The sequence below is a fragment of the Oncorhynchus mykiss genome, chromosome 12, assembly GCF_057628025.1.
Source record: "Oncorhynchus mykiss isolate SJ-2025 chromosome 12, ASM5762802v1, whole genome shotgun sequence".
In the NCBI taxonomy this organism is placed as follows: Eukaryota; Metazoa; Chordata; class Actinopteri; order Salmoniformes; family Salmonidae; genus Oncorhynchus; species Oncorhynchus mykiss.
The window spans coordinates 18,382,030-18,392,500 of NC_143033.1; the positions used below are offsets into that span (position 1 = coordinate 18,382,030).

At 51.1% G+C, this 10,471-nt stretch overlaps 1 protein-coding gene across 1 annotated transcript in view; it reads left to right on the forward strand.

The window, feature by feature from the left end:
* Positions 1–10,471, forward strand: part of LOC110537098 (phosphatidylinositol 4-kinase alpha) — a 45,943-nt gene that overhangs the window by 10,360 nt on the left and 25,112 nt on the right. Inside the window, exons 11-28 of the mRNA XM_090191899.1 lie at positions 19–119; positions 224–483; positions 646–741; positions 973–1,156; positions 1,335–1,435; positions 1,542–1,710; positions 1,971–2,021; positions 2,160–2,268; positions 2,470–2,606; positions 2,705–2,838; positions 4,652–4,734; positions 4,826–4,896; positions 5,020–5,226; positions 5,422–5,505; positions 5,576–5,665; positions 6,330–6,449; positions 6,564–6,656; positions 9,889–10,045. Coding sequence (XP_090048025.1) covers positions 19–119; positions 224–483; positions 646–741; positions 973–1,156; positions 1,335–1,435; positions 1,542–1,710; positions 1,971–2,021; positions 2,160–2,268; positions 2,470–2,606; positions 2,705–2,838; positions 4,652–4,734; positions 4,826–4,896; positions 5,020–5,226; positions 5,422–5,505; positions 5,576–5,665; positions 6,330–6,449; positions 6,564–6,656; positions 9,889–10,045 — 2,247 coding nt within the window. The remainder of the gene's footprint in view (positions 1–18; positions 120–223; positions 484–645; positions 742–972; positions 1,157–1,334; positions 1,436–1,541; positions 1,711–1,970; positions 2,022–2,159; positions 2,269–2,469; positions 2,607–2,704; positions 2,839–4,651; positions 4,735–4,825; positions 4,897–5,019; positions 5,227–5,421; positions 5,506–5,575; positions 5,666–6,329; positions 6,450–6,563; positions 6,657–9,888; positions 10,046–10,471) is intronic.

Sequence of the window (10,471 nt, forward strand, 5' to 3'; positions counted from 1 at the left end):
GCGTTTTATTTTGATCAGGAGCTGAGAACCTGTGTACCAAGCTGTCAGAGAAACTGCAGTCCAAGACGTCCAGTAAAGTTATCATCGCTCACATTCCCCTGCTCGTCTGCTGTCTACAGGTTGGGCCTGTAATGTCTTCATCTGTCTTCACAATACTGTGTTGATAAGACGCCATAATACCAGTATTATCCTACCTAATCAAATTTTTCCTATGTGTGTGTAGGGTTTGGGTCGTCTGTGTGAGCGGTTCCCGGTGGTGGCCCACTCTGTCACCACGTCTCTCAGAGACTTCCTGGTGGTCCCCTCTCCTGTCCTTGTAAAGCTGTACAAGTACCACAGCCAGAACACCACAGGGACTGGCGAGATCAAGATCCATGTGACCAATGAGCACTCCCAGTCTACGTTCAGTGCTCACGCTAATAAGAAGAGCCAGCCCTCCATGTACGAACAGCTCCGAGACATCTCCATTGACAACATCTGCAGGTGAGGAAAGATAAAATATTGTATGTGAAAGGAGAGAAATATGAGCTGTGTTTGCATAATTTGGTTACCATGGAGCAATCTCTTTTCTTCTCCCTCTCCCTTCTCTCTTTCTCTGTCTTCTCCTGCTCTCTCTGCCCCCTGCCCCCTCTCTCTGCTTCTCAGGTGTCTGAAGGCAGGTCTGACTATGGACAGTGTTATAGTGGAGGCTTTCCTGGCCAGCCTGTCCAACCGTCTCTACATCTCTCAGGAGAATGACAAGTAAGTATTATTTCATACCTGAGCCCTCCAATATTACCAGTTAGTGTACTTTACTTATTCACAGGCTGGATTACGTCTGAGAAATAACTGTCAATGTTAGCGAGTGAAACCTCAGGTGATCTCGCTAGTTAGACTCTCCTGCAATGATTGACAGCTGCTCTGACCAGTACCCAGGTCCGTGGCAATGACTGACAGCCCCTCTGACCAACGCACTGTTTCTCTCTCCCCCAGGGAGGCCCATCTGATCCCAGACCACACCATCAGAGCGCTGGGTCACATCGCGGTGGCTCTGAGGGACACGCCACGCGTCATGGAGCCCATCCTGCAGATCCTACAGCAGAAGTTCTGCCAGCCACCGTCACAGCTAGACGTACTCATTATAGATCAGCTGGGATGCATGGTCATCACTGGGAATGTGAGACACACACACACACACACACACTTGATGCACTGTATACACTTCATTATTTTACCTCTCCCCTCAGCAATATGTCCTTCAGTAAACTCTCCTCTCTCACTCTGTCTCTTCTGTCAGTAAACTCATCAACCTCTCGTCTCTCAGTAAAGTCATCTGTTTCTCTCTCTCCTCACAGCAATATATCTACCAGGAGGTGTGGAACCTGTTCCAGCAGATCAGTGTGAAGGCCTCCTCCATGGTCTACTCCACCAAGGACTACAAGGACCATGGATACAGGTATCCTTAGCCGCTACACCTTTACCCCTATCCCCAATTCCCTACCCATAGCCAGCTCCACGACCCACTCTGCTAAAGACTACTGTGTTAATCTTGTGTGTTCCAGACACTGTTCCCTGGCTGTGATCAATGCATTAGCTAACATAGCTGCCAACCTGGCAACAGAGCAGATGGTTGATGAGTTGCTGGTCAACCTACTGGAGCTGTTTGTCCAGCTGGGACTGGAGGGAAAGAGGGCCAGCGAGAGGGCCTCGGACAAGGGCCCTGCACTGAAGGTAAACTCTGTTTACAGTAGCCATGACTTCTGATAGACCTATAGAGTTCAGCGACAACAGGCTTGTGTTAAGGGCTCTACACACTTCATTCAAACTACGCAAACGCAACGTCGTTTTCACACCTAGTTCTACGTACTTTTGTGGGTTTCAATTTTGGAAACGGGCCATATACGTCGCTCTGTTTGGGTGAAGTGTGTAGCGGCCTTTAGAGGTTAACTCTTTTTTTCTTGTTGACATTGGTTTATTATTTGTATTTACAGGCGTCGAGCAGTGCTGGAAACCTTGGAGTACTCGTTCCTGTTATTGCTGTGGTATGTGGGTTGCCTCTATACATTTTTCACTTTCAACAGTTTGTCCAGTAGTGCCTCTGTGCCCGAGTGTCTATACAGTACTCCGTATATAATCTATACACTTAGTATTGATCGAGATCCCCCTCTCTCTCTGTGTAGCTGACGAAGCGTCTGCCGCCCATCAAGGAAGCGAAGCCTCGTCTACAGAAGCTGTTCAGAGACTTCTGGCTCTACTCTGTGGTGATGGGTTTCGCTGTTGAGGGATCAGGTGGCTGTTTAACAATGTTAACTTGTACTACAATATTCCACCAGGATTGGAATACAATATAAAGAATTGACTAAACATGGTTGAAATGGTGGACTAATACCCATCTGATGGAAAGATAAAAGGGAAGTGAGTTATCAGGCTAACAGTCATCCTGCTATGTAGGAGTCTGTAGGTTTATTAAGTGCTTTGTGTGTTGTGCAGGTCTGTGGCCAGAGGAGTGGTATGAGGGAGTGTGTGAGATCGCCACCAAGTCTCCCCTCCTCACCTTCCCCAGTGGAGAACCTCTACGCTCTGAACTACAGTACAACTCTGCCCTGAAGAATGACACCGTCACAGCGGTACAGTACACATGCATGCCCACACAACACACGTGTGTACAGACATACACACACACACACACAACTGATGTTCTCTGGGTGGGTGGTTGTGTTTTCAGGCGGAGCTGAATGACCTGAGGAGCACCATTATAAACCTGCTAGATCCTCCTCCTGAGGTGTCTGCTCTCATCAACAAACTAGACTTCGCCATGTCTACCTACCTACTGTCTGTCTACAGGCTGGAGTACATGAGGTAAGGAAAAGGAAACCACGTAGGACTATTGAGATGCACCCCTGCTAGACTAGGGCTCTCCAACCCTGTTCCTGGACAGCTACTGTGCTGCAGGTTTTCACTCCAACCCTGTTCCTGGACAGCTACTGTGCTGCAGGTTTTCACTCCAACCCTGTTCCTGGTGTGCCACTGTGCTGCAGGTTTTCACTCCAACCCTGTTCTTGGAGAGCTACTATGCTGCAGGTTTTCACTCAAACCCTGTTCTTGGAGAGCTACTGTGCTGCAGGTTTTCACTCCAACCCTGTTCCTGGAGAGCTACTGTGCTGCAGGTTTTTGCTCCAACCCTGTTCCTGGAGAGCTACTGTGCTGCAGGTTTTCACTCCAACCCTGTTCCTGGAGAGCTACTGTGCTGCAGGTTTTTGCTCCAAACCCAGTTGTAACTAACCTAATTCAACTTATTTAGGTGTACTAGCGTAGGGTTTGAGCTAAACCCTACAGGACATTAGCTCTCCGGGAACGGTCTGGTCTGGAGTGTAGCAGTTGGAGAGGCCTGGTCTGGAGTGTAGCAGTTGGAGAGGCCTGGTCTGGAGTGTAGCAGTTGGAGAGGCCTGGTCTGGAGTGTAGCAGGTAGAGACGCCTGGTCTGGAGTGTAGCAGTTGGAGAGGCCTGGTCTGGAGTGTAGCATTTGGAGAGGCCTGGTCTGGAGTGTAGCAGTTGGAGAGGCCTGGTCTGGAGTGTAGCAGTTGGAGAGGCCTGGTCTGGAGTGTAGCAGGTGGAGAGGCCTGGTCTGGAGTGTAGCAGGTGGAGAGGCCTGGTCTGGAGTGTAGCAGTTGGAGAGGCCTGGTCTGGAGTGTAGCAGTTGGAGAGGCCTGGTCTGGAGTGTAGCAGGTGGAGAGGCCTGGTCTGGAGTGTAGCAGGTGGAGAGGCCTGGTCTGGAGTGTAGCAGGTGGAGAGGCCTGGTCTGGAGTGTAGCAGTTGGAGAGGCCTGGTCTGGAGTGTAGCAGGTGGAGAGGCCTGGTCTGGAGTGTAGCAGGTGGAGAGGCCTGGTCTGGAGTGTAGCAGGTGGAGAGGCCTGGTCTGGAGTGTAGCAGGTGGAGAGGCCTGGTCTGGAGTGTAGCAGTTGGAGAGGCCTGGTCTGGAGTGTAGCAGTTGGAGAGGCCTGGTCTGGAGTGTAGCAGGTGGAGAGGCCTGGTCTGGAGTGTAGCAGTTGGAGAGGCCTGGTCTGGAGTGTAGCAGTTGGAGAGGCCTGGTCTGGAGTGTAGCAGTTGGAGAGGCCTGGTCTGGAGTGTAGCAGTTGGAGAGGCCTGGTCTGGAGTGTAGCAGGTGGAGAGGCCTGGTCTGGAGTGTAGCAGGTGGAGAGGCCTGGTCTGGAGTGTAGCAGGTGGAGAGGCCTGGTCTGGAGTGTAGCAGGTGGAGAGGCCTGGTCTGGAGTGTAGCAGTTGAGGTTAGTTAGTTAAATCTCCTAGTCATTCATATTGTGCCTCCTTGCCAATTCATTTCTCCTCTCTTCTCTCACCAGGATGCTGCGCGTTCTGGACTCTGACCGTTTCTCTTCTCTCACCAGAATGCTGCGCGCTCTGGACTCTGACCGTTTCTCTTCTCTCACCAGGATGCTGCGCGCTCTGGACTCTGACCGTTTCTCTTCTCTCACCAGGATGCTGCGCGCTCTGGACTCTGACCGTTTCTCTTCTCTCACCAGGATGCTGCGCGCTCTGGACTCTGACTGTTTCTCTTCTCTCACCAGGATGCTGCGCGCTCTGGACTCTGACCGTTTCTCTTCTCTCACCAGGATGCTGCGCGCTCTGGACTCTGACCGTTTCTCTTCTCTCACCAGGATGCTGCGCGCTCTGGACTCTGACCGTTTCCAGGTGATGTTCCGCTACTTTGAGGACAGAGCCATCCAGAAGGACAAGTCTGGTGAGCTGCATTACACACGTGGTAGACAGGTGCTGTGCACATATTTCATGCGGTAGACAGTGAGAGAATGTCTCTTTTTGTCTGTGTGCAGGTATGATGCAGTGTGTGATAGCGGTGGGGGACAAGGTGTTTGAGGTCTTCCTACACATGATGGCTGAGAAGGTAAAGGTCATCGGTCAAAACAGAGAAACTTCTCTAGGAGAAGTCGAGAGCAAACTACCTTCTGTGGAGCGTGTCCTCTACAATGATTGGCTGCCTGAGTGCTGTCTCTGTTTCTCTCCCCAGCCGAAGACTAAAGCCCATGAGGAGGAGTTGGAGCGCCACGCTCAGTTCCTATTGGTCAACTTCAACCACGTCCACAAGAGGATCCGTAGGGTGGCCGACAAATACCTGTCAGGTCTGGCCGAAACGTTCCCTCACCTACTGTGGAGTGGCCGTGTACTGAAGACGATGCTGGACATCCTGCAGACTCTCTCCCTTTCCCTCAGTGCAGTACGGACACACACACACTCACACACTTTCTTTGTCATAACCACCTGCTATTGTTATTCTCTGTGGTCCCTGAAAGGGGTTGTGTTCTGATGTGTCGTGCTCCTACCTTGTTATTGTTATTCTCTGTGGTCCCTGAAAGGGGTTATTAGACAACGTATTGTGTTCTGATGTGTCGTGCTCCTACCTTGTTTGCAGGACATCCATAAGGACCAGCCTTACTATGACATCCCAGACACCCCCTACAGGATCACTGTGCCAGACACATACGAGGCCAGAGAGGTAGGAATGTGTGTGTGATATGTGTGTGTGTGTTTTCTAAATAATGGTCTATGTTTCTCTGTGGTTGTAGAGCATAGTGAAGGACTTTGCTGCTCGCTGCGGGGAGATCCTGAAGGAGGCCATGAAGTGGGCCCCCTCTGTCACCAAGTCACACCTACAGGTGAGAGACACACACGCCGCATTTCGTAAAGGAAAAGCATAGACGGATTGGTTGTTTAGCACCACAACCGATGCGTTGGGCAAAACAGACAGGGTTGGCTTGGATTGTTGACAACTTTATTTCCTCCATGTTTATTAAAAACATAAATATATTTGCACAATGAGCACTTGTCTCTCAAACGTCGTTACAGTTGTTGGTTAGCGAGCGAATTTTAGCCATATTAGCATTGACATGAGATCAGTTAAAACACCTCAAGACATGGCAGCAGCTTGTCATTGTTATTCTCTCCATTAGGAATCACAGCAACTCACGGACTTCTGCCTCATTGAAGCGTGCGCATCGTTTTCGTGACGTTGTCAGCTAACCCATCTTTATGACAACTTGTTGCAGTTGTTCTGCCAAATCATTATTCAAGTACGCAACATCCCTCCCTAAACCGGACGACGCTAGGCCAATTGTGCGTCACCCCACGGACCTCCCGGTCGCGGCCGGTTACGACAGAGCCTGGGCGCGAACCCAGGGACTCTGATGGCACAGCTGGTGTTGCAGTACAGCGCCCTTAACCACTGCGCCACCCGGGAGGCCCTAACAAGAACTTCTTGATTGCCTTTCAGATGAATCTTCTCCTATCCCCTGTTTTGTATGTTTTCTCCCTGTTCTCCAGGAGTACCTAAACAAGCATCAGAACTGGGTGTCCGGTCTGTCCCAGCACACTGGCCTGGCCATGGCTACAGAGAGCATCCTGCACTTCGCTGGCTACAACAGACAGAGCACTACACTAGGGGTGAGGAGACACACACACACACACACACACGCGCACACACACACACACACACACACACACACACACACACGCAATTACACACACATACTAACCAAGTTCCGTCATCCGCTCTAGATCACCCAGCTGACAGAAAGGCCAGCCTGTGTGAAGAAGGACTACTCCAACTTCATGGCTTCACTCAACCTGAGAAACCGCTATGCCGGAGAGGTACAGAGAGACACTGCTACAGGTCTAGACAGGACTCCCACTATGCCGGAGAGGTACAGAGAGACACTGCTACATATCTAGACAGGACTCCCACTATGCCGGAGAGGTACAGAGAGACACTGCTACAGATCTAGACAGGACTCCCGCTATGCCGGAGAGGTACAGAGAGACACTGCTACAGGTCTAGACAGGACTCCCGCTATGCCGGAGAGGTACAGAGAGACACTGCTACAGGTCTAGGCAGGACTCCCGCTATGCCGGAGAGACACTGCTACAGATCTAGACAGGACTCCCACTATGCCAGAGAGACACTGCTACAGATCTAGACAGGACTCCCACTATGCCAGAGAGACACTGCTACAGATCTAGACAGGACTCCCACTATGCCAGAGAGACACTGCTACAGATCTAGACAGGACTCCCGCTATGCCGGAGAGACACTGCTACAGGTCTAGGCAGGACTCCCGCTATGCCGGAGAGACACTGCTACAGATCTAGACAGGACTCCCACTATGCCGGAGAGACACTGCTACAGATCTAGACAGGACTCCCACTATGCCAGAGAGACACTGCTACAGATCTAGACAGGACTCCCACTATGCCAGAGAGACACTGCTACAGATCTAGACAGGACTCCCACTATGCCAGAGAGACACTGCTACAGATCTAGACAGGACTCCCACTATGCCAGAGAGACACTGCTACAGATCTAGACAGGACTCCCACTATGCCAGAGAGACACTGCTACAGGTCTAGACAGGACTCCCGCTATGCCGTAGAGGTACAGAGAGACACTGCTACAGGTCTAGACAGGACTCCCGCTACGCCGGAGAGGTACAGAGAGACACTGCTACAGGTCTAGACAGGACTCCCACTATGCCGGAGAGGTACAGAGAGACACTGCTACAGGTCTAGACAGGACTCCCACTATGCCGGAGAGGTACAGAGAGATACTGCTACAGGTCTAGGCAGGACTCCCGCTATGCCGGAGAGACACTGCTACAGGTCTAGACAGGACTTCCGCTATGCCAGAGAGGTACAGAGAGACACTGCTACATGTCTAGACAGGACTCCCGCTATGCCGGAGAGGTACAGAGAGACACTGCTACAGGTCTAGACAGGACTCCCACTATGCCGGAGAGACACTGCTACAGGTCTAGACAGGACTCCCGCTATGTCGGAGAGACACTGCTACAGGTCTAGACAGGACTCCCGCTATGCCGGAGAGGTACAGAGAGACACTGCTACAGGTCTAGACAGGACTCCCGCTATGCCGGAGAGACACTGCTACAGGTCTAGACAGGACTCCCACTATGCCGGAGAGGTACAGAGAGACACTGCTACAGGTCTAGACAGGACTCCCACTATGCCGGAGAGGTACAGAGAGACACTGCTACAGGTCTAGACAGGACTCCCACTATGCCGGAGAGGTACAGAGAGACACTGCTACAGGTCTAGACAGGACTCCCGCTATGCCGGAGAGGTACAGAGAGACACTGCTACAGGTCTAGACAGGACTCCCACTATGCCGGAGAGGTACAGAGAGACACTGCTACAGGTCTAGACAGGACTCCCACTATGCCGGAGAGGTATAGAGAGACACTGCTACAGGTCTAGACAGGACTCCCACTATGCCGGAGAGGTACAGAGAGACACTGCTACAGATCTAGACAGGACTCCCACTATGCCAGAGAGACACTGCTACAGGTCTAGACAGGACTCCCACTATGCCAGAGAGACACTGCTACAGGTCTAGACAGGACTCCCACTATGCCAGAGAGACACTGCTACAGGTCTAGACAGGACTCCCGCTATGCCAGAGAGACACTGCTACAGGTCTAGACAGGACTCCCACTATGCCATAGAGACACTGCTACAGGTCTAGACAGGACTTCCACTATGCCAGAGAGACACTGCTACAGGTCTAGACAGGACTCCCACTATGCCGGAGAGACACTGCAACAGGTCTAGACAGGACTCCCGCTATGCCATAGAGACACTGCTACAGGTCTAGACAGGACTCCCACTATGCCAGAGAGACACTGCTACAGGTCTAGACAGGACTCCCACTATGCCGGAGAGGTACAGAGAGACACTGCTACAGGTCTAGACAGGACTCCCACTATGCCGGAGAGGTACAGAGAGACACTGCTACAGGTCTAGACAGGACTCCCACTATGCCAGAGAGACACTGCTACAGATCTAGACAGGACTCCCACTATGCCAGAGAGACACTGCTACAGATCTAGACAGGACTCCCACTATGCCAGAGAGACACTGCTACAGGTCTAGACAGGACTCCCACTATGCCGGAGAGACACTGCTACAGATCTAGACAGGACTCCCACTATGCCAGAGAGACACTGCTACAGATCTAGACAGGACTCCCACTATGCCGGAGAGACACTGCTACAGATCTAGACAGGACTCCCACTATGCCAGAGAGACACTGCTACAGATCTAGACAGGACTCCCACTATGCCAGAGAGACACTGCTACAGGTCTAGACAGGACTCCCACTATGCCAGAGAGACACTGCTACAGGTCTAGACAGGACTCCCACTATGCCAGAGAGACACTGCTACAGATCTAGACAGGACTCCCACTATGCCAGAGAGACACTGCTACAGATCTAGACAGGACTCCCACTATGCCAGAGAGACACTGCTACAGGTCTAGACAGGACTCCCACTATGCCAGAGAGACACTGCTACAGGTCTAGACAGGACTCCCGCTATGCCGGAGAGGTACAGAGAGACACTGCTACAGGTCTAGACAGGACTCCCACTACGCCGGAGAGGTACAGAGAGACACTGCTACAGGTCTAGACAGGACTCCCACTATGCCGGAGAGGTACAGAGAGACACTGCTACAGGTCTAGACAGGACTCCCACTATGCCGGAGAGGTACAGAGAGACACTGCTACAGGTCTAGACAGGACTCCCACTATGCCGGAGAGGTACAGAGAGACACTGCTACAGGTCTAGACAGGACTCCCACTATGCCAGAGAGACACTGCTACAGGTCTAGACAGGACTCCCACTATGCCGGAGAGACACTGCTACAGATCTAGACAGGACTCCCACTATGCCAGAGAGACACTGCTACAGATCTAGACTCTACTCACTTCTCCTTTATACACTTTATCATAGTTCTCCTCCTTATTCAACAGAACAATATTGTGTGTGTGTGTGTGTGTGTGTGTGTGTTCGTGTTCCCTCCCTCCCTCCAGGTGGCAGGTATGATCCATTTCAGTAAGGCAGTGCGTAGCCAGTCAGACCTGTCCAGGCTGATGGTCGGACAGACAACAGAGGCTCTAGATGCCCAGAACCCTGAGGCCTTCACTGAGAACATGTTCAAACTGGCAGCACTGCTCATCAGCACTAAAGGTGTGTGTGTGTGTGTGTTGAAAAGTGAAGACTTTGATATGGAATGAATGTACCAAATAGCCCGTTGTTGGGATGCATCATAAGTATTCATTCCCCGTTTAGATTTTGTTCCGTTATAAAGTGGGATTGAAATACATTTAATAGATGTTTTTTGTTATTGATCTACACAAAATACTCCATAATGTCAAAGGGAAAATAAAATTCTACACTATTGTTTTGATACAAATGAAATAACTGAAATCTGTAGTTGTTGCATAAGTATTAACCCCTTTGTTTAGGCAAGCCTAAATTAGTTCTGAACAAAATCTTCTCTGTGTTGTAGCTCTGTACCTGTCCTACTGAAGTCTTCCCTGTGCTGTAGCCCTTAAACCTGTTCTACTGAAATCTTCTCTGTGTTGTAGCTCTGTACCTGTCCTACTGATGTCT